Below are 22745 nucleotides of genomic sequence, written 5' to 3'. Positions count from 1 at the left end.
TTGTTTTAGTGAAGGGAAGTGATACCAGGAAAGGGATAATTAAAATTGGTATATTCATTGAAAAAAGGAGTTGGATTCTACATTACATCACTGGACTCTTGAAATAATTTGCATGTTGATTTCTTCCCAGTTTGAATCAGTAAAAAAATTAATTTGGGCTTCATGCTTCACCATATACTTTCCCTGTATATAATCTACACTAATAAAAGAGAAACATGGTAATTAGTGTACGACCGCTACCCTTCTCATTGGCTAATCAGTGAGTATATGCAAATTAACTGTCAGCCAAGATGGCGGCTGGCAGCCAGGCACTGAAGCGAGCATGAGGCTTGCTTGCTGCTGACTCCAATGTTCCCCGCCTCACTTGCCGGCCTCTCAACTGCAACTCTAAGCAACTATGTACTATGTTGCAAATAAGAAGCTAAACAAAACTCCAGAAACCAGCCGGACTGAAGGCCAGGCGGACCGAAACATTGTATCCATGTTTTTAGCAGCGAGGCCTCAGAGCTAAAGCTGGCCCAGAATTTAAAAAAAAAAGGAAAGAAAACAAGGAGCGGTTGGAAGCTTTAGTCACTCGCCAGCCGGAAAACAGCCCTCAGCCCCTCAGCCAGACTGGCCAGGCACCCCAGTGGGGACCCCCACCCTGATCCAGGACACCCTTCAGGGCAAACCAGCCAGCCCCCACCCGTGCACCAGGCCTCTATCCTATATAGTAAAAGGGTAATATGCCTCCCGGCACCGGGATCAGCGTGACAGGGGGCAGCACCCAAACCCCCTGATCGCCCTGCGGCTCTGTGTGTGACAGGGGGCGGGGCCACAACCTCCCTATCTTCCCTGCTCTGTGCCTGATAGGGGGGAGCTCCCCAACCCCCTGATTGCCCTGCGGCTCTGTGTGTGACAGGGTGCAGCGCACCAACCCCCTGATCGGCCCTGCTCTGTGGGTGACAGGGGGCGGTGACCCAACTCCCCTATCGGCCCTACTCTGTGAGTGACAGGGGGGAGCTCCCCACCCCCCTGATTGACCCTGCTCTGTGTGTGACAGGGTATGGAGCCCCAACCCCCCTGATGGGCCCTGCTCTGTGAGTGACAGGGGGCAGCGCCCCAACCCCCAGATTGGCCCTGCTCTGTGAGTGACAGAGGGCAGCGCCCCAAACCCCTGATCGGCCCTGCTCTGTGCGTGACAGGGGGTGGCGCCACAACCTCCCCATCGACCCTGCCTTGAATATGACAGGGGGCGGCGCCCCAACTCCCCAATCGGCCCTGCTCTGAGCATGACCAGGGGCTGCACTTAGGGATTGGGCCTGCCCTCTGCCACCCAGGAGCAGGCCTAAGCCAGCAGGTCATTATCTCCCGAGGGGTCCCAGACTGCGAGAGGGCACAGGCCAGGCTGGGGGACCCCCTCTCCCCCCACCCCCCGAGTGCACAAATTTTTGTGCACTGGGCCTCTAGTCCTATATAATAAAAGGCTAATATGCAAATTGTCCCCTCGGGAGTTTGACTGACCAGGAGTTCAACCGCTTGCTATGACATATGCTGACCACCAGGGGGTGGCACGGAACAAAGGAAGGCCCCATCTGACAGCTGGGGAAAGGAAGCAGCTAGAAGACCCCAATCGGCCCTGATTGCCAACCAGGCCTAGGGACCCTACCCATGCACAAATTTTGTGCACTGGGCCTCTAGTACCTATTACAAAAACATGTTTAAATTATATTTTTCTGGAGAGAAGATAGATAATGAAAAAAATGCTTATTTTGATATTTCTGCTTGTGGTAGGCAGACTAATACCCCCCAAAGGTATCCATGCCCTAATCCTATAACATGTAAATGCATGGCACAAGGGGTTATGCGGGTGTGATTGAGGGTAGGGACCTTGAAAGGGGGAGATTCTGAATTATCCTGGTAAGTCCCTTTTAATTAAGAGACCTTAAAAATGGAGAGAAGTGAAAGAAGCCAGAGAGATTCCCCTTGCTGACCTTGAAGATGTAAAATAAGAGCAGCCTCTGGAAACTGGAAAAAGCAAGGAAACCTCCTGTGGCGTTCCCAGGAAGGGATGCCGCCCTGCTGACACCTCGATGATAGCCTGGTGAGACCCATGTAGGACTTCTGTAGATAATCTATTTATGTTGATTTTAAGCCACTAAGTTTGTGATCATTTGTTTTAGCAGCAATAGAAAGTTAGTACATTGCTTATTGCATATACTGTTAAACAAATATGCATTCCATTGAATTTCAATTTCACCAGATCACTGAATTGGGAATCATCATCTAAATTGTTGCCAAAAAGGGGGTCATCAGATAAATATGAGACCTCTACTGTACAAAGGTAATTTATTAAAAATGGTTACTGTGAAAATATAAATGTCAAAAGTAGTTGACTAAGAATATGTAGCTGTTCATTTCTGTAATACTATCTGTTCTCACTCAACATGCTACTTATGGCCCAGTATCACCAACACAGTTATTAAGTATGTCATTCTCATTTTTCTTAAAAGAAACTGCATTAAATTAAACAAAACCTAAGTGGTATGTTTTAAATTTTAAATATTGAATGAGCATGTGACTAAACCAGTCTTATCTCTTGGCCTTTCATTTTAATGTGAATTTGTAAAAAGCCAAAAAAGTGAGCTACACTTCCAATGGCTGCATTCTGTTGTTCTAGTTACCAAAATTTTCTAAGTCCCAAGTGAGCTGCATGAAGCAAAATCCTATATAATCCTATATAATAAAAGCCATATGCTAAGTGTCTGCTTGTCCATTCAACAAATCAAAGTGTAATATACTAATGATATGCTAAGGCTGGTCAACCTCTCACTATGACGTTCACTGACCACCAGGGGGCAGACGCTCCGACTGGTAGGTTAGCTTGCTGCTGGGGTCTGGCAGATCAGGACTGAGCTAGATGGGCTGGACACACCCCGGAGCCCTCCCCGGCCCGATCGTGCACTGGTGGATCCCTCGACCTGGCCTTCACCCTCTCCCAATCCGGGACCCCTTGGGGAATGTCGGAGAGCCAGTTTCAGCCCGATCCTGCAGGCCAGGCCGAGGGACCCCACTGGTACACGAATTTGTGCACCAGGACGCTAGTACTGAAATAAACTGCTTGGTGCAGAACCCTAGAAGCAGCAACTTTGGTTTTCATTGAACAGGGGGCACCCCTGTGCTTACAAACCTTAGACTAGAGCCCCTCTCCAATGAGACCTCTACTGTACAAAGGTAATCAGCTCTAGGAACTAAGACCCTGGGAAGGAAAGTAGACCTACACTCAGTATTTTAATGGAAGCCAGCATGTGTAAATGTTTGAATGTAATTGCCTGTGCCTGCTACATGCCAAGTAGGCTATACTCCCTTCAGAAAGATCACCCACATTCAGCAACATATGCCCATTGTTTGACTATGTGACTCCCAGATGGCTTAAATAACCTTAGTCTCTAAGAAACCCATGTTTTTAATGCCAGTGTCTCCCTTATCAAACAAAATATGGTCATTGCTTAATCTTTATGGAGAAAAAAAATGCAGCATAGTTTAGTATTAGGCAATCAGGAGGTGTTTGGGTTTTTTTGGAAAACCAGTATAAACTGGTTTAAAAGTTCTCATCTTAATTGTTCTGGTCAATTTAATAAATTAAGAGAGGGAAAATAAGATACACTTAATCTGTATAAAGACTATTTCCTGGCATCAGAAGTTTGGAAAACAGCCTGAAAAGAAATATAGGACACAGGGGAAAAGCCAGATGGAGCAGAAGTTTCCTTATGTGGAAAAAAAGATTAGAGAGAAAACACAGCTGAGAAGGGAAACTTATATTTCCATAAACAGCTTCAATAAGGTGGAAATAAATACATTTCTGACTTGCCTGAAGCTAGCACTATAGTGCCTCAGAACAAGTATGGTTGGAAGACTTTTTCTGTCTAGAACAAGGCCCAGAATAAAGTACTTATTAACTCACTAAACCGCATATACTAGTATACTTGTGCACATGAGAAATAAGCAGGCAGCAGTTTTGTGCATGTCAAGGAAGTTCTACGAAAACCCACGTAAGAGGTAGCATTGCAGAGTATCTTGGTAAGTCCCACTTGCCTCAGCAGAGGAGCCTTTTGTGCTTATGAGGTGGTAATCATTACCCACCAGGTTCCTGGTGCCACTGTCTGAGTTCTAGGAAGAAGCTCAGGAGAAAGGAAACCTCCTCCAAAGGACTAACTTTGCAAATTTATTATTTCCCCAGCTTCATTTGCAAATTTAAACCTATGCAGGATAAGGAATTCTCTGTCTTCATTAGATTTTATGAAAGCTGAAGCCAGCAGTGAACGAATTGTTTTAGTGAATCCTTGATAACATCTAAAGTGCTGGCCCTTGCTTTTCTCTTTGCCTTTTCTAGCCCTTTTCCCCTCCCATTGCTTGACTACCTAGCACTTTCTTGGTTTTGAAAGACCTTGCCCTCCAATTAATCCCTATGGAGGTATTCTCATAAAAGCTCATGGATGTGTGTTTGTTTATGAGGATTTTATATTGATGATGTTAATACTTAAAAGCCTTTAAGTACTAGGCGATGGAATATAGGCATAAAGACTAGCTAGATCCCTTTGGTGTAGGAGTGGTTTTGGGTTGCAGGGGTCAGTTGTCCAGCACCATTCACATGCCTCCTTGTTGGCACCTCCCACTTGAAGTCCATCTCTGATGGTTTCCCTTGTGAACGGAGTGCATTACTCTCGGAGAGGCAGCTGGGAGTTGGATACTAATGGTTTTTACCTGGCATCAGCACCTTGCCCATCTCCAGTCAATGACCATAATGTTTCATCCGCTGTTAGCCTCCCTTCTCAGAGACAATAGGAAGAAGTGCTTTTAAAATAGAAGGATATTTCCTCATTTTAATTTTGTTCCAGGAGAAATCTATATTTTGCACTTTCTGCTTTGCTCCACTCCTAGAATTATTGCAAGCCAAGGTATTTCTTCTCATATATAGTAAAGGACCTTTTGAACTCAAATATTTGTAGATACTGATCTTAATCAGAGTTGGACAAAGAGTACCATGGAACTTGTCTTTTCCATAAAACTCAAAAGCTTTATTTATTACTAGAGGCCCTATGCACGAAATTCATCAAAAGTAGGCCTTCACAGCCCCGGCTGCCTCAGCCCTCACAGCCCTGGCTTTGTCCAGAAGGTTGTCCAGAAGGATGTCTGGACGGTCGTTTCACTGTTCAGCTGTTCGGTCGATTTGCATATTATGCTTTTATTATTATAGATTATTAATCAGTACAATTTATCAAGAGCAATAGCTACTAGGTATCAGACACTGCATTAGATGCTGTGCATGTATTTTGAGAAACAATATAGCAGAATGTTCACCAGCAAGAGTAGTTCTCTGAATTACTAAATTCAAATCCTGGTATGGGATGATGCTCTAACCAACTAAGTCACCTGACCAGGGCACTGCTCCCCCTCCCCCATTTTAAGATGAGGACACTAAGACTCTGAAGTTAAAGAACATGTCAAAGTCACAGATAGTGACTGGGTGGCCCTGGTTTTAAACTCAAGTCTTTCATACCTCAAGTCTCTTTCAAAACTCCCAAGCACAGAAGTTTAGTTCATTTTTCTGTTTTTTTTTTTCAGTTTGTGTACTGGACTGTAAAAGAAAACCTGGTTTATGACATACTACTGCGCACATCAGTTTTTATTCACACCATTTGTCTTGTGTAAATACCTTCTGAAAATGAAGTCCCAGAACTCTGCCAAGGATGGAGGGGGTGTTATGGAAATTTAGTCCACGGAGTTAGAAAATTTCATAACTGTGTATTCAGGGAAAGATCTGAAATAACAGACCTTTACCACAAATGTGTGTGACTCGACTCTCCTGGGGAGGGAGATGCCAAGCTGGGTAGGGGCCAAAACCACCTAATATTTTTCCTGGCAATGGTCCTGCTTCTCCCGGGAGGGCTCGCTACCCTCTCTTTGTGGGAGGAGATGCACTTGTTTTATGGCTTGGAAAGGCACTCAGGAAGGTATTACAACCATTGCCTGCTGAGTTGTGTGGTTTACCCAACTTTTCCAGTTTACAGGATCAGTAGGTTTTAAAGTATCACTGGCAGAAACTCCCACGGAAGACTGACACCCTCAAACGCCGCTGCTCCCTCTTCAGTGCTGCCTCCACATGCTCACCTAGGGGCTTCACGGTTCCTTTTCGGCCCGTCCTTTCAGTGCTTGCTGTCCCCAGAGTTCTTCCCGAGTCTCGGTTGTTCACTGAAGTCTTCATGTCCCCTTCCTTCACCCAACCCCAGACCATCCCTTCCTCACCCATAACCCAACAAGCATTTCTGTGCTAAATCCTCAGTTCAGATCTTTCTCTCATGCTCCTGGTGTTTGTCTCTCACTCACCACTAGACATATCCACTTAGACATCCCATAGATACTTCAAAATCAATTAGTTGAAAACTGAGCTCATTATCCTCTTCCTCCTGTATCACCTCCCTCCTTCCCCACCAGATTTGCTTCTCCCAGTGTCTGTAATTTATTCTTCACATTACAACCAGAGAGAGTTCTCTAAAATGCAAATCCGATGTCATCCTCCTATTGGAATCCTTTAAAGTCTAGTCTGGGCTCTGGAGATAAAGCCCACGTTCTTCAACATGAGTTATAAGGCCTGTTGTGATAGACACCCCACCCCCACCTCCAACGACACAGCCTTCTCTTTCACTGTTTACTTCCCCCATCCCTCTTCCCCAACCTTCACCACACACACTTTACCCTCTGACCCTTACAGGGTATCCCCCAACATTGCATACACACTGTAACAGCTGATAGCTCAATTTTGAAAATGAAAAGTATTTTAATAAACACGACCTTTATTATATTCCAAGGGTGTGTATACAGTTTTGGGGACACCCTATATCCTTGTGTGCCGTTGTCTTGGTCTCCAGGTCTTTGCTCAGGCTGCTCCATCTGAGCCCCCACATCTACCGATATCTAGCCCCTTTCCCTGGGCTAATGCCTACGTATACATTAGAGCTTTCCATTTAGATCCCTTTCTTCGGGGAATCTGCCTGATTCCCCATGTTTATGCCAAATGGCTCTTCCAGGTATTCCCATTACACCCATTATGTGCCCACATACCTGCAAGCAGAGGTCCCCTTGCCAAGGTTACGAAAAACTTTGAGGTTAGAAATTATTCCTTGTTCTAGAGCAGTGATGGCGAACCTTTTGAGCTCAGCGTGTCAGCATTTTGAAAAACCCTAACTTAACTCTGGTGCCGTGTCACATATAGAAATTTTTTGATATTTGCAACCATAGTAAAACAAAGACTTATATTTTTGATATTTATTTTATATATTTAAATGCCATTTAACAAAGAAAATCAACCAAAAAAATGAGTTCGCGTGTCACCTCTGACACGCCTGTCATAGGTTCACCATCACTGTTCTAGAGAATAGTGCAGAACATGAAGTCAATTTTATTGTTATCGATTTTACTGTCTAATACCAGGCTCTACATTTAACATATCTAGAAGTTATACATGACTTAATTTTGTAGGAAACTAATTAGTGTTTTTGAAGTGCTTTTAAATATAGCACCTAGATTAAATCATGTTGGATGTCATTCATGGAAATTGTTGTATTCTATTTTCTTTTAATGACTTAGCTCTCAGTTGCTCATAATTCTGATACATATTGAGTAAAATAAATCAATATTACCTGCTACAAATACGGGGATTGCTAGAAAACAAAAATCTCTGGGTCAGAAGTCGCAAACTGACAGCCCACTGACTGTATCTACCCACAGACATTCCCTCCTAGTTTAGGAACTATAATTATCCCTCAGTACCCTCGGGGTGGGAAGGGAGGGTTGGATCCAGGACCACCCTCCCAGCCCCCCAGCCCTGAGGTTACTAAAATTCAAGGATACTCAAGTCCTTTAAATACAATGGTGTAGTATTTGCATATAACCTATATTTGCATATAGACTACAGTAGGGTATTCCTACACATTATTTTATTCTCATGGATTCAGCATAGTGATTGGTGCATGGAACATTCAAGTTTTGCTCTTTTGGAACATTTTGGGAAATTTCTTTTTTGGGGGGCTATTTTCCACCCATAGTTCAGTTGAATCCACCAATGCAAAACCCATGGATGTGGAGGGCCAACTGTTGTTAATGCTTATAAAGGGAGCGGTTCCATATTGTCAGGGGCAAGCTCCTCAGCCAGGGACTTGACTCTTCTGGGTGTGGGAAACGGAAAGAACACGCGGGTACAAGCAGGCACATGGGACATGCTTCATTACAAACAAAGCAACCGACAACAGGCTGGTCAGTGGCAACTCATAGACAAGCTGAAAACAAGCGCAAACAAAAGGGGCTTTGTGCCAAATGCAGAAAGGCACACTTGCACAGTGCATAGCTTGCTGGGTCCTTGCTTTTGCACCTGCGTATAGCAAATTAGCCTGGAACATCCTGACTAGGATTCCCACGCTCAGAGAGGCCTGGTGCCTCTAGACCAGGGTGGGCAAACTTTTTGACTCGAGGGCCACAATGGGTTCTTAAACTGGACCAGAGGGCCGGAACAAAAGCATGGATGGAGTGTTTGTGTGAACTAATATAAATTCAAAGTAAACATCATTACATAAAAGGGTACGGTCTTTTTTTTTTTTTTTTTTTTTTTTAGTTTTATTCATTTTTTTAGTTTTAGTTTGCCCACGGCTGCTCTAGACCAGTGGTTCTCAACCTTGGCTGCACATTAGAATCACCTGGGAATCTTTTTAAAATCCTGATTTCTGGGCCCCATCCTCCGGAAATTCTATTTCTTTGTTACTAATGTTGTGACCTCACCCCATAATAAAGAAACAGGATTTCTGGAGGATGAGGCCCAGAAATCAGGATTTTAAAAAGATTCCCAGGTGATTCTAATGTGCAGCCAAGGTTGAGAACCACTGCTCTAGACAGGGCCCCCACGTCGATAAAACCCAGATTTCTGGTTTCTCTTGAAAAATGAAATCTGGGGCAATAATGGATTATATATATGCTAATAATGAAAAGGAACAGCATGGTGGCTATTCTTTTTAGACAGGGCGAGTGGTCTCCAATTTGCCACAGTTCTTGCCATTCTTTAATGTATTACACCTGCCTACTTCACTCAGTTACATTATGTAGATTGCTCTTTTTTATTTCTGGGTAATAAAAATGCATGTATGTAAAAAATTCATTAAGTTTTTAATTAATAAATTAATGAAAACCTCAGAAAGCTTCTTTGCTTTATTGGATTTTTTAATACAGTCATCTCCTTTAAAAAGGTGGTAAGAAATACAGAGACAGAGAAAGCAATAAACATCTCAGATATTAACTTTCTTCTTCTCAGCTTTTACCAACAAACCACTCTATTGGCTGGTGAAAAAGAAGACTGGAAAGTTTCACACTTCCTGGATATCAACTATCTTACGGTGTAATTTCTTTAGGTCTTTCTGTACTTTATGTATCTCTAAATCCATCTTTGTTTTCTGTATTTGTTGGAGGGAGGTGAGAGAGTCATGAATTGATTTAAAACCTGAAAGAAGATATGAGTATACTTAAACAATGCATTGGAACGTTTGTTTTTTACAGAAGTTGTTAATCAGGAGTCCATAAATGATCATCTTTTAATTCAAAGCACATTACATTTTATTAAGACCAGTCTAAAAATGTGTAACCATTTCTTGTTTGTCATGAAGATGCATTAGCAATAGTGTTTCGATTTGTATCTGCTTCATTGTGGAATTTTAATTCAATTCTTTTCTTTTCTTCCCCCCAAATATATTGCAGAATGAAATGATTCTATATTTCAAGAGAGAAATTTAAAATAGCTCTTTTTTTCTGTACACTTTGACAAGAGATTTGGATGATCTCTTTTTTTTTATTCTTGTTACCAAATTGAAGGTAAAGACCTTTGAAATCTCAGATGAGATTTTAAACTTTCTCTAACATCAACTTGTTTGAGGGACCTAAAGAGTGGTCACTGGCTGCTGCACACTCCCCTCCCCCAGCACTTTGCATCTCTCATTAAAGTTTAATTTCTCATGGTCATTACCTACCAGATATCAAGCTTCTTGGGTATAGCCCATTTCTTATTCACCGGAGCCTTTCACATAATCATTTCTCAACACATTTTTATTAAAGGCATAAAGAAGCAAACCATTAATTCAGAGTCCCTGTTTTCTAAACTCCCACTTAATAACATGCAGAGATTGCAAACCCCTCTTGAGCTCATGCTGTGGTTGTACTACTGGAATGAATAAAATTAAACCTCTGGTAGTGGAGTAGGAAGCAGGGCCCTAAAGAAGGGTCAGGTATGTTTGAGACATGATTTCTGGCCAGATAATTCATTATTCTGATTTGGCAGTAGGAGTTGGGGATAGAGGTGGTGAAGGTCATATTTCTAGGCAAAGAATTTCACTTATATGCCAGCCACATCTGGCAGAATGAGACCATGATGGTTTTCTACGATACCTTCAAGGCACCTCTATACAGGATCAAAATTAGGTAGACTTGACATACACTTTTCTGAGATCTAGAGGACAGAAAATGAGTGGGGCTTTCTCTAAGGAAAGGAAACTTCTGGACCCTGGTAATTCCCTCAGCATTGTGGCTGGAGGCAGATGGCTGCTCCACAGCACCTATCCACGTCCTGGGCTTTGACAAATTAGATGAGCCTTTCAAATTAATCCTCTTTGAAGTTAGCTCAGCTTGACACTGCTGCCTCCTTAAGAAGAAAGACAGCCATTATTCCGGACACTGTTAATGTATCTTTTTTTTTCTTATGTCTAAATGTCAGGGCTCCGGCCTGACATCTGTCCAGGCTTATTACCTGCAAGTTCAAGGCGGGGCATTGGATTTAGGCTCCTTGTTTTATGATACACCCACAAGCCACGTCTTGATGATCCCCAAGGACCTTCCAGGTCCAACAATTCTATGAGTCTCTGATCTCAGAGAGAAAAACAAAACAAAACAAACAAAAAAACCCCTCAACTTATATACCTTCCCATGAGATGTTGACATTCTCTGGGATATTTAGGAAAGTCGGGTTAAATACAAAAGCATGTCACTAATGACGAGATCAGTTGCCAGCCATTAGCACAACATAGAAAACTGAGGGGTTGGCTAGGAAAGGGCTGTTGTTCTTAACTTAATCAAAGGTACGGCTCACCTGATTGACATTCACTCTGCATTTTCTCTAATTCATCCCAGATGTGCTTTTCCAGTTGGCTCATCTTTTTACTCAGTTTATTTTCTATGTGCTTAACTTTGCTTAGTGCTGCATCCTGTGTGTGTGTGTTAATGAAATTCTCTAATTTGCTCGAAAGCTGCAGTAATTTTTCTCCCATTTTATTTTCAGACTTTTCCTAGAAAAGATAACACATGATAAAACTGCCGACAAGAAAATCTTTGCGGCTTTGTAGTTCAGCTTAGAGAATGTTTTTTTAACAAAATCACTTTTCCATGTTAAACATGAACATTCGAACTAAGTTCCCTTGTATCTAAAACTATGTTCCCAAGTATGAGAGTTCATCCCTTTGTCTGGCCTGGATCCTTTGTAGTTTCTGCAATTCCCTACGTTATGGAGGACAAGGAGAGAAAGGGCTGTGGCCTTGCTGAGACGCCTGGAGGATCTGGAATTTCAGTCTAGTGTTAAAGGAAGGCGTTTTAGATTCTGCTTGACACGCTCCTGGGACCTGCTCCGAAGTGTTAGAGGCCTCATTCCTGAGCATCACTTCTCCCGCAGACAGTTCAGCTAGATCAGTGATTCTCCACCCGCTGTCCATTAGAATCACCTGGACCACACCTACTCCACATTCTGGTTTGCTTGGTCTCTGATGGAGCCCCCAAGGGATCCAGGTGAAGAGCGCTCCAGGTGATGCTAATTAGCTTCTCTGCTCCTCCCTCTGCCCCTAGGGAATGTGGGAGCAGGAACGGGCTGGACTGACTGGCTTGGCCCCTTTGGTTCTCCTGCCTCAGGAAGGTGGAGTCCAGAGCTTCTGCCTGCAGGTGTTCCTGTGGCCACCCAGTGCCGCCTAGGACTGGTGGAGGCATCTTCCTGACTCAGGTAGGACAACTGCGGGCCCACCGGGCTGCAGGAGTGGCCGCGCATGGCTAAAGCCCTTCTACCCAAGTTCCAGAAACACCTGATTTGAATGGCTTGCCAGGCTGGCAGCCACTGAGGACCCTGGTGGCCTGCGCTGCTCTCCTGCGGGCGCAGCAGCGTGGACACTCCGCTGGCGGGAGCGGGAGAAGGGAGCCCTGAAGTGGTGTCCCCCAGACTGCAGCCTCCTCCGCCCAGAGCCGGGCGGGGGCGGGTTGTCTGCACAAGGTCTGAGCTGGAAAAGGAGTTCGGAAAACCTTCCATCGGCTCAGGCTCTCGGGAGAGGTGAAACGGCTGGTCTCAGGTACAAGGACTCAGGCTTCCTTGTGTTTAAGCATCGCCAGGGCGCCGGCGGGGAGGCCTTGCAAGGCCTGTCTGACGCCTGGGCTCTGGGTTGGGACTCGGAATCTGGGTTTTTAAACTGTCTTTTGGTCCCTTGACTAGCGGTAGAGCACTTTCTGAGCAGACCTGGGGAACAGCAAACAGGAACAGAGACAGGCGTCTGGATTCCTAGCCTGGGGCCCCACAGAGCAGGCTACTGACACTCAGGCGAAGGCCTCAGGACACCCTGGCGGTGGGTGCTGACCCAGGCTCCTTGGGACACCCTGGCGGTGCTGACCAGGCAGCGGCCAGCAGCGCCCCGGGCAGAAGGGCTCCTTACCTGTTTCTCCTGCAGGAGCCTCAGACACGAGTTCATGTGGCCCAGCTGGTCCTTGTCGTATTTGATGAGCTGGCTTTCTGTACTTTTTTGATTTTTCTCAACTTCCTCGTACAGATTATTTGCAAGTGAGTTCAGTCTAAGGGAAGAATTGTGTTATATTTTAGTAAGTACACTTTAGTGTTGAAGAAAATCTGTAGGTTGTTTTCTTTTGTGTGTGTGTGTGTGTGTGTGTGTGTGTGTTTTCAGATGATGAGGGTCAATGTGTGTAGCAAGTACTCGGGTGATGTGCGGCCGAGGGAGAACACTGTGGATCCGGCCCTGAGCGCCTGTTCAGCCCAGCTGCTGCCAATACCCTCCATGTGCCCTAAAACACAGGAGACAGAAACCCGTGCCACCAGGCAGGTTCCTCCCGGAGCCCTGGGCCATGCGTGTGTCTGGAAGCAATACTTGGCTGAGGCACCTGGGCTGGGAGTCGGGGTTGCCAGCTTCTGTAAAGGGTCACAGTAAATAGCTTAGGCTTTTGGGTCGGTCTCTTTTGCAACCACTGAGCTCTTGCTGCTGCCATTGCAGCCAGAAAGCAGCCACGGATGACACAGATCAGCATGGCTTATTTATAAACAAGAAACGAACAAAGGAGCATGCTTGTAGTCCATCTAACTTTACATATGCTGAAATAGAAATGTCTTATTCTCTTCACATGTCATTAAATGTAATTTTTTATTTAAAATTTATTATAAAATGTGGGAAACAGTCTTAGCTGTGGGCACATTGGCTAGGGAACCGCTGCTCTACACAGGCCACCAGGAGGCTGGGAGAGGAGCTTGGCCAGACAGGACCTTCATCGTTTAAATGAGCAGAGAAAAGGCTGAGGTAGGAAGGGGGAAGGGAGAAGGAGCAGAGCCCCAAAGGACTTGGGGGAAGCAGAGTGTTCCTTGGTTGTCTTTTCGGTCTCGGGTGAAATCATCGGTAAAGTGCCCATCGCCACCCATGGGTCTCTGTGAGTGGATTCTTTCGGGGCAGGGGAGGGGGAGGGCTTGAAGAGGTGCTGAGTTACTCATGGGGGGCACACACAGAAGAAATAGGCAAAGGTGCAAGAAGGGACTGCTGGCATCCGGGTGATATGCCATAGGGATAGTAAATAACAGAGAATGGGGGATTTTAAAAAATGGAAGTGGTAAAAGGGTTGGAATCATATATCATCAATTTGAAAAGCCACTGTAGAGTGGCTGAGGGTGTGAGCCGAAAGGGGAGCCACATCTGGAATGACTAAGAAATACAGGACTGAGAAGAGGTGGGCTGAGGGATGGGGACTGGCGAGTGGTTCCTGTATGTGTTTTCTGCATGTGACTTGCTCTTGGTGAGATGTCAGTTTCCAATTCCCTTTTAGACAAGGCAAAATATCAGATGGGCAGGAATAATGCATGTTGATATTGGAAATATTCATATTACTGTGGCTTGAAATAATAGTTGCTATAAGAAAAAATTTACACAGATAATTTAGTGTGTGATATTTATCATTGAAAATTGCTTAAAACATGCTGGACATATAATGCATGTATATGCCTCTCTAGTTCTCCTGAAAAAGACGCCTTAGAACCTAAGTTCTAAGGGCAAGAATTTTACTTTGTTCATGCCTGTGAGCAATGGCTAGAATATAGAAAGTGCTCAATAAAGAGTTGCTAAATCAATGAACAAATGAGTAATTTTTTCCTCATTCAATACCTTTTATTAGGGCTGTTCACAAATAAATCATAGACTTGCCAAGCTATTTAAAGATCTAATCTTTGATTTTCATCTTTCCTTCCCTGTTTCTGTTGGAAATATTAATAGTGATGGTTAAGGAGGGGTGTTAAATCCTCAGATAACCCAGAGGTAGCTTTACAATTGAGAATTCAGCAGTCACTGCTCACCTTTAGTGTGAAAATAAAATGAAAGCATTTACTCTCATCACAGATACAATATTAAAATCCCTCTGAAAACCAATGTGCCCAAGTAATATCTCTGGAAGGGCATGTCAGTAATTGAAATTCTGAAATTTAAATAAAGCCATAAAGAATGAATCATTACTTATGATCCTTTCATTACAAGGTTTTGCCTGCTATTGGAGACTCATTTTCCTGGTAACAATCAGAAGTCAGACTCTGTCGGTAGTTTATGAAAGCATTATATAAATAGCATTCTCCTTGAAAGACAAAAAGGATAAAGTAAAAGTTTATGTAACTCTGGTTCTTTCCTTAGACTTTCCCCTAACATAACGGACATGCTTTACTAAGTGGAAATGACTATTCTGTAATTGTAGAACTTACAGTTAAAGTCTTAACAAGATGAATTATCTTGGTGTTCACATTTTAGTTCCCAAGGCCTCTATTCCAGTGGTTACGGGGATATTTCTATTAGATGTAGACATATATAGATAGATAGGTGGGTAGATGTATGTATGTATAGATAGATATTTAGATAGACAGACACACAAACAGACAGACAGCTTTTTATTTTTATTTTTTCTCAAAACACAAAAGTCCGATTTTTAATTATGGTCAGAAACCTCACTAGGATAATGTTGGCTGGGTGTTTTTTTTTTCTTTCTTAATTTTTATACAGGTTAAAATACACACCAAAGAGGGAAGTTACAGAAGAATAAAATAAAATGGGATCCAGAGGCACAACAGAGCCCAGGGCAGAGGTGTGTGGAGAGTGAATTGAATGATTAGGGCAGAGTGTGAGGCTTGGAGCAAACATCCTAGTGATCACCCGGGTATGGTTGGCAAACACAAATGAGGACATGTCAGAAGCAAGGAATTAATTTCCAGAAATAATTTTTCTGCTAAGTGTATACTTATATACCTTAAAGTAATTTCGTATTAATATTCTGTGATTTCTGATTAGTGACATTAATTAAAAAGTAACTCCAGCTCCGCTCTGACAGCAGACTTGTTTCCTGGTAATTATTCCAAATTGTACTTGAGCTTAAGTCCCAGTATGTTCACAGTGTCATACCTTTCTGGTTTCAAGCAGATGTGATCTTTTATTTCCCTAAATTTTCATACAGGATTAGTTTACTAATAAGGGGAATCATGAGATGGAAGCATCAAAGTTTAACAAAAATAACCTGAAATTTGTCGTCAGACGCTGTTCTAGCTGCATGGCTCAGTAAATTTCTTAATCTCTTTAATTATAAGTTTCCTCATCTTTAAAATGGGGTGGGACCCACTCTACGGAGTTGGGTGAACATTTCTGCCTCCTGATATATTTCATTTAACATTATCTTAACTTTTGTTTTACCTGTATTTAGCTTGTTACTATGCATTTTCTCCCCAATTATATGTGGCTATGATTATGTCTTTGGATATTCCAAAACACATATTATAGGTGCTCAAAACAATTCATTCATTCATTCATTCATTCATTCATTGGTTTCTATTTGTGCTGAGGATACAAAGATGAATGAGACATGTCCTTGCCTTGGATAGTTTGTTAGCATTTTCAAAGTTGTACAATAAAATTCAAGTCTATGCATTTGTTTCATTGACCAAATACTGTTTCTTTTTTAAAAAATTATCTTTATTGTTGGAAGTATTACAGATGTCCCCCTTTTCCCCGTTGACCCTTTCTAGCCCTCACCTGCATCCCCGCCCCAGGCCTCCACCACACTGTTGTCTGTGCCCATGGGTTATGCATATACTAGTATGCATACAAGTTCTTTGGTTGATCTCTTCCCATCCACCCACCCCTGCCTTCCCTCTGAGGTTTGACAGTCAAATACTATTTATTTTCTTACAAATCACTATCACCTAGACAGCATCAGTAGTAGGAGCCATGTAGACGAGTGACTGGTAGGTGCCGCCTCTGCCAAACCTGCACTAAGAGACAGCTGTGTTTCATGAGGGCCTCGACTTGCTCTGTAAGCACTAAGCTGTTGGCTTAGTCAGTGGTTGGCAAACTCATTAGTCAACAGAGCCAAATATCAACAGTACAACGATTGAAATTTCTTTTGAGAGCCAAATTTTTTTTTTTTAAATATATTTTATTGATTTTTTACAGAGAGGAAGGGAGAGAGACAGAGAGTTAGAAACATCGATGAGAGAGAGACATCGATCAGCTGCCTCCTGCACATCTCCCACTGGGGATGTGCCCACAACCCAGGTACATGCCCTTGACCGGAATCGAACCTGGGACCCTTCAGTTTGCAGGCCGATGCTCTATCCACTGAGCCAAACCGGTTTTGGCAAGAGAGAGCCACATTTTTTAAACTTAAACTATATAGGTAGGTACATTGTTATTAACTTAATTAGGGTACTCCTAAGGCTTAGAAAGAGCCACACTCAAGGGGCCAAAGAGCTGCATGTGGCTCATAAGCCGCAGTTTGCCGACCACTGGTAGGTCATTACTTAGCTGACCATCTAAGACCCTTCTGGAAGAAAGGAGGCTCAATGCAGGGTTCGAATTACAGAGCCTGTGTGTCACCTTTGTTAGGTCTAGTGATAAGTGCCAAAGTCCCAGGAATTCACTAGCAAACCCTTAGACAATACTGTGACCTAAATTCAATATAAAATATATTTAGTTGACCATTAAACTTGGATTTGTTATTAAATTTTCTAAATGGGAAAATTAAACTTACCCTTCAATGTTATTAAAATGCTTTTTAATCTCTTTGATCAGAAACACTTTACAAAAAGAAAAACGAATTTTATGCACCATCTACTTTGATTTGACAAGTGCTCTGATTGAAAAAAAATAAAAAAGAGGCCTATCTCTGTCTTACATTCTCCTTGAGGAAAACGCATTTGCAATACATATCTCGGTTAAAGGTGAATATCCCTGATGTAAATGAACCCTATAAATTGATTTAAAAATGATAATCACAATACAAAATTTGACAAATGATAAGAATGGGTAATTCACAAAGAAAATTCAAATGGTGAAGAGAATGCAAATGAAATAGAAGATGCTATTTTCCATTCTTTAATTGGCAAATATTAAAAAGAGAAATTCCAGTGTTGGTAAGAATGTTGAGAATGATCTGCTCACACTCTGCTGGTGGGAGTATAAATTGGTACATTTTTATAAAAATTGATAAATAATATCTTTGATCTAGGAATCTTGCCTGTAGAAACAAAAGCACCTATATCTAAGGTTATCTTAGGATATATATACATGATAATTTTCTGTTTGTTTATGGTAACCATAATTGAAAAAAATCTATCAATAAAATAAATGATTGAATTAATTATGGCATATCTGTAAGTTAAAATATTATGCAACTTTGAAAAATAGTATTCATTGATCTAGAGAGATATCTAAACTGTACTGGAAGAGAGTAAATTATGAGTAATGTGTATAGAATTAATTTTTTAAAAAAACCATACTTTTGCCTGGCTAGTGTGGCTTAGTGGTTCAGCGTCTACCTATGAACTGATTCCAGGTCAGGGCACATGCCCAGGTTTCAGGCTCAATCCCCAGTAGGGGACATGCAGGAGGCAGCTGATCAATGATTCTCTCTCATCATTGATGTTGCTCTCTCTCCCTCTCCCTTCCTTTGAAAATCAATAAAAATATATTTGTAAACAAACAAAAAACTCCATGCTTTCTCTCTATATATGAGTAATTTATATATGTACATATAATATACATATTGTACATAAATATAAATACACAGAAAACATCCTCTTTCTGTTATATACAGGGTGTCCCAAAAAGTGTATATATACTTCACAGATGATAGCTCAATTGATGCTTCTTTCTTTTCAGATTTAACCCATTGGAATGAATAATTATTCAAAGTGTGTATACATTTCTTGGGACATCTTGTATTTATATTAAAAAGAAAGAAGGTGTGTTAGCATTGATTACATTAAGAAGCTGAAATGGTGAATTTTTATTTTATTTTATTTTTGTTTCATTGTGTTTGTTATAATGACTGCATATTACTTTTTTATTGTTTAAAGTTTTACATATGTGTCCTTTTTCCCTGATTGACAGTCCCCCCCCTCCCCCGCCACTCCCACCCCCTAGGACAAGCCCCCACCGCCTCAGTGTTCGTGTCCACTTCTTATGCTAATATGTATGCATACAAGTCCTTTGGTTGATCTCTTACCCCGCCTCCTCCTCCCCTGCCTTCTCTCTGAGGTTGGATGATCTGTTCAGTGTTTCTTTGTTTCTGGATCTATTTTTATTCATCAGTTTATGTTGTTCTTTATATCCCACATATGAGTGAGATCATGTGATATTTATCTTTCTTCGACTGGCTTATTTCACTTAGCATAATGCTCTCCAGGTCCATTCATGCTGTTGCAAATGGTGAAAATTCCTTCTTTTTTACAGCAGCCCAGTATTCCATTGTGTAGATGTACCACAGTTTTTTAATCCACTCATCTGCTGATGGGCACTTAGGCTGTTTGAAAATCTTAGCTATTATAAATTGTACTACTATGAACATAAGGGTGCATATGTCCTTTCTGATTGGTGTTTCTGGTTTCTTGGGATATATTCCCAGAAGTGGGATTACTGGGTCAAATGGGGTTACTTTTTAATTTAAAAATGATGGAGAAAGTTTAAATAAAAAAGAGTCAATTGTGTAATTGACTCATTAGAACTCATAAATATTTGCTGGGGAAAAATCTGGTTTATAAACTTACTATAACCTACAGTAATACTAATGAAATTTTAAAACTTCATTATTTCAAGTGAGAGATTCAAGTTTATGCTATTACAAAAACTGCCGACATTCAGATTTAACTACTTAGATTATTTGTCTATAAGCCAGTTTCCCACAAGACTAAAGACAGAAAAAGTACACAGCATCACCAGTACAGCAGTTAGCCCTAGATCCTAAACATTGCCTTTCCCCCTCTTTCCTAGTTGTTAATACACTTCATCTCTTTAAGCCAGTCTTCCATTTCAGATTATAAATCCCATTCTCCCCCAGTGCAATCAGTTCATAAACTGTACTTCTAGAAATGGTTTACTTTTCTACTTTTCTTTGGTCATTTTTCTCCATCTTAATTCAAAGCTAAATGAATTAGATGAAGCACCACACAGATATTTATTGAGCATTATCATTGTGCTAGGTCTTAGGAACATAATATGCTTTTTTGGAGTCTGAATAAAGTGGGTGTTTTCTCTATACTCAAGACATTTTCTTCTCTGAGCTTTAGTTATGAGTACTGTTCCTAGGACACATTTCCCAATTTAACATCTCTAAAATTGGGAGGTGTCTTAAAGTTAGGTGTACTATGGTTTAATTGTTAGCTCCATGTCACAGAGGTGCAAAAATATATGGTACATCTATAGTCAGTGGCACTTAGATTTCTTGAAATATGGTAGAGATGGGGCGGGAAAATGGAGAAAGCTGAGTATTATTAGAATACCAGATTTGGTCAAGGCATTAAATCCAAGTGATGTGAGAGAGACAGGAAAAAGAACAAGGGTAGGAGGGGCTGCGAGGCAGCACCAGCCGAGTGACTAGAATGCTCCTTTGCCTGCACCAGAGTCCCAGGAAATGTGGCCATTCAAACAGGCAAAGATTTGAGGAGAAGGAGGCCAGAAATGTGAATATTTGTGGATTCTTGTCTCCCTTTACTGCTTTCTCCATTATATAGGGCAAAAGCTCAATTTAAGATGGGTTAGAGACCGGCCTTCAAAAGGGATAATGTAAAGGAGCAAGTAGAGGGTCTTAGAAAAAAATCTTAGAAAAGTCTTTTTAAAAAGCTTTTGTAATCAAAATTGTTTTAAAAATTAATTGATAATCGTGTGCAATCGATGTCTATTCAATAGTACTTTACGTTGAAGCATTTTAATACACAATTGATGATAAGTTAAAATTCCTCTATAGGAAAGATCTGAGTGAGTATATTAATTCAGTTGAGATATGATTGAAAGAGAATGCTGAAATTAATATTTTTTTCTTTTATTATGAGTATTGCATAAGCTACTTCAGTGAGAATAGTCTCTGTATCAGTTTCGTTGCTTTATTTTTTGACCAGGTTTATGTTTTGGGATAGGTTTTTATTTAATGCCAATGCTTTCATTAGGCAAAAACGCTTTAGAATGCATTTAACAGAATTAAATATCTTCCATTTACTTACTTGAACTCCAAAAGGTTCATTTCAAGGCGATAATCCCCTTGGACCATCTTTAAATTTGAGGTTTGTTCAGAATTGGAAGCCTCTATCTTTCCTAAGAGCTGCATTACCTAATGAAAGTACAAAAAGGAACTTTTTGTGTGTGTGAACAAAACCACTAGCCCTTACATTAATCATACTTCATTCCTAAAGGAGCCAGGAAGCAGACTTGAGTCTAAAACACATTTTCATTTGAAAATGATTTTTTTTCAAAGGAATGATTCAATAATTATAGAACCATCTCCAGGGAAAGAGAAGTGGAGTATTCATTCTGCTGTCTTTTAATATTCTTTTGATAATAGGCTGCCTAATGATACTCAGAAGCATACTATTGACATTAGTTTGTTTAGCTATTTGTTGCTTTTTTAAAATAATGTTTTTATTGATTTTTAGAGAGAGAGAGGAAGGAAGAAGGGTATATATAGAGAGACATCATTGATCTGTATGCCCCCTACTAGGGATCATAACTTACAACCTGAGCATGTGCCCTGACTGGGAATCAAACCGGTGACCTCTTGGTTCCTGTGTTGGTGCTCAACCACTGATGCACACTGGCTAACTATTTGTTAATTTGATTATTTCTTTACTTTGTCTTCCCAGTAATAATGCAAACCACTATGTCCTCTACCACCACTATATCCTCAGTACACATTGGATGGCCAATGGTAAATATTCACAAAATACTTGTTGAATATGTGTTTAAATGTACAATCGGGGTCTGAGAAAAACACACATGAGTGGTGGCCTAAGATGAGGCCTCAGGAATTTCCAGGAGGGATTCTGACATGAGCACAAGTGAATCCCAAGTGAAATGACTGTAGGGCACATACAGCTAGGATGGGAGTGCCTTCTACAATGTCAGAAACATTGAGGACATTCCTTTACGTAAAAAGATTGCATTGGAAAATCTAGACATAATCATGCCTGAAATAATCACTATTAAGGGGAATGAAGCTCCATGATTGGCTTTGGCCACAGACCTCGCTCCTGCAACAGAGGGTCACCTGGAGGAGAGTAGCCATTTAACAAAATCAGAGTTCTCTCAGAAGAGACAGGGGAAACTATGGGGGGGTTGGAAGAGATAAATGTTGGGTGGGAAACCAATAGCACATGGATGGCTATTTATAGGAGACACATTTAAAACAGGCTTTTGATAGGAGGCACACTAAAAGGCAGGATTGTTTTAACAGTAAAAATAATATGCAAGTACATGCCTGGCAAAAGCAAAGAAAAAGAAAGCAGGCCAGGCAATATTGTTAGATAAAATATGATTCAAGGCAAAATATGTTAAATCAACAAAGATGGTCACTTTCATAGATTAAAAGTAGAATCCACAGTGAAAAATAAAGTTTGAACCTATATTTACCTTACATTTTGAACTAAAAACTAGCAGTTGAAGAATTACAAGGATAAACTAACAGAAATGATATACTAGTGATCTTAAATGACTTTTCTTGACTCTTTACTGGTCAAATAAGTACAATATAAATAAGGATATAGAAAGATATGAAAAACAAAAAGTTTATTTAGTAGATTTACATACCAATCTGACTTGCAAACATTTATTCTTTCCTAGTGCCCACTGAACATTAGCAATAACCAAACACACGTGGCTATAAAGAAACTTTCAAATTATTCCAAAAGAAGAAAAAGCACAGACATTAACTTTAACTATACTGCACTGAAACTAGAACTGAATAAGTAAAAAGAAAAAAATTCTGATCATCTGAATAACCTCCCTCCCCCACTTAATTATGTTGTTAAATTCCAGTGTTTCACATGAAAATGTGCCTCTCAGATCTTCTATTACAAGGAGCATAATTGGCCAATGACCTTGACTGCTGAGCCTAAAACCCATCACCATGTACACTTC

At 41.3% G+C, this 22745-nt stretch overlaps 1 protein-coding gene across 1 annotated transcript in view; it reads right to left on the bottom strand.

Annotated features, from left to right (window-relative positions):
* Positions 1-9244: 9244 nt before the first annotated feature.
* The window catches only part of FAM81B (family with sequence similarity 81 member B), a 57084-nt gene continuing 43583 nt past the window's right edge, over positions 9245-22745 (bottom strand). The window contains exons 6-9 of the mRNA XM_070412347.1: positions 20837-20943; positions 12753-12888; positions 11159-11354; positions 9245-9523 (exon numbers count right to left, since the gene is read on the bottom strand). Of these exons, the coding sequence (XP_070268448.1) occupies positions 9390-9523; positions 11159-11354; positions 12753-12888; positions 20837-20943 (573 nt within the window). The 3' untranslated portion in view covers positions 9245-9389. The remainder of the gene's footprint in view (positions 9524-11158; positions 11355-12752; positions 12889-20836; positions 20944-22745) is intronic.

The sequence above is a fragment of the Myotis yumanensis genome, unplaced genomic scaffold (genome assembly GCF_028538775.1).
Source record: "Myotis yumanensis isolate MYYU_CA2020_CCGP unplaced genomic scaffold, mMyoYum1.0.hap1 SCAF_4, whole genome shotgun sequence".
Taxonomy (NCBI): Eukaryota; Metazoa; Chordata; class Mammalia; order Chiroptera; family Vespertilionidae; genus Myotis; species Myotis yumanensis.
Note: the sequence above shows the minus strand (reverse complement) of the source record. Positions and strands in the feature narration are given on the sequence as shown.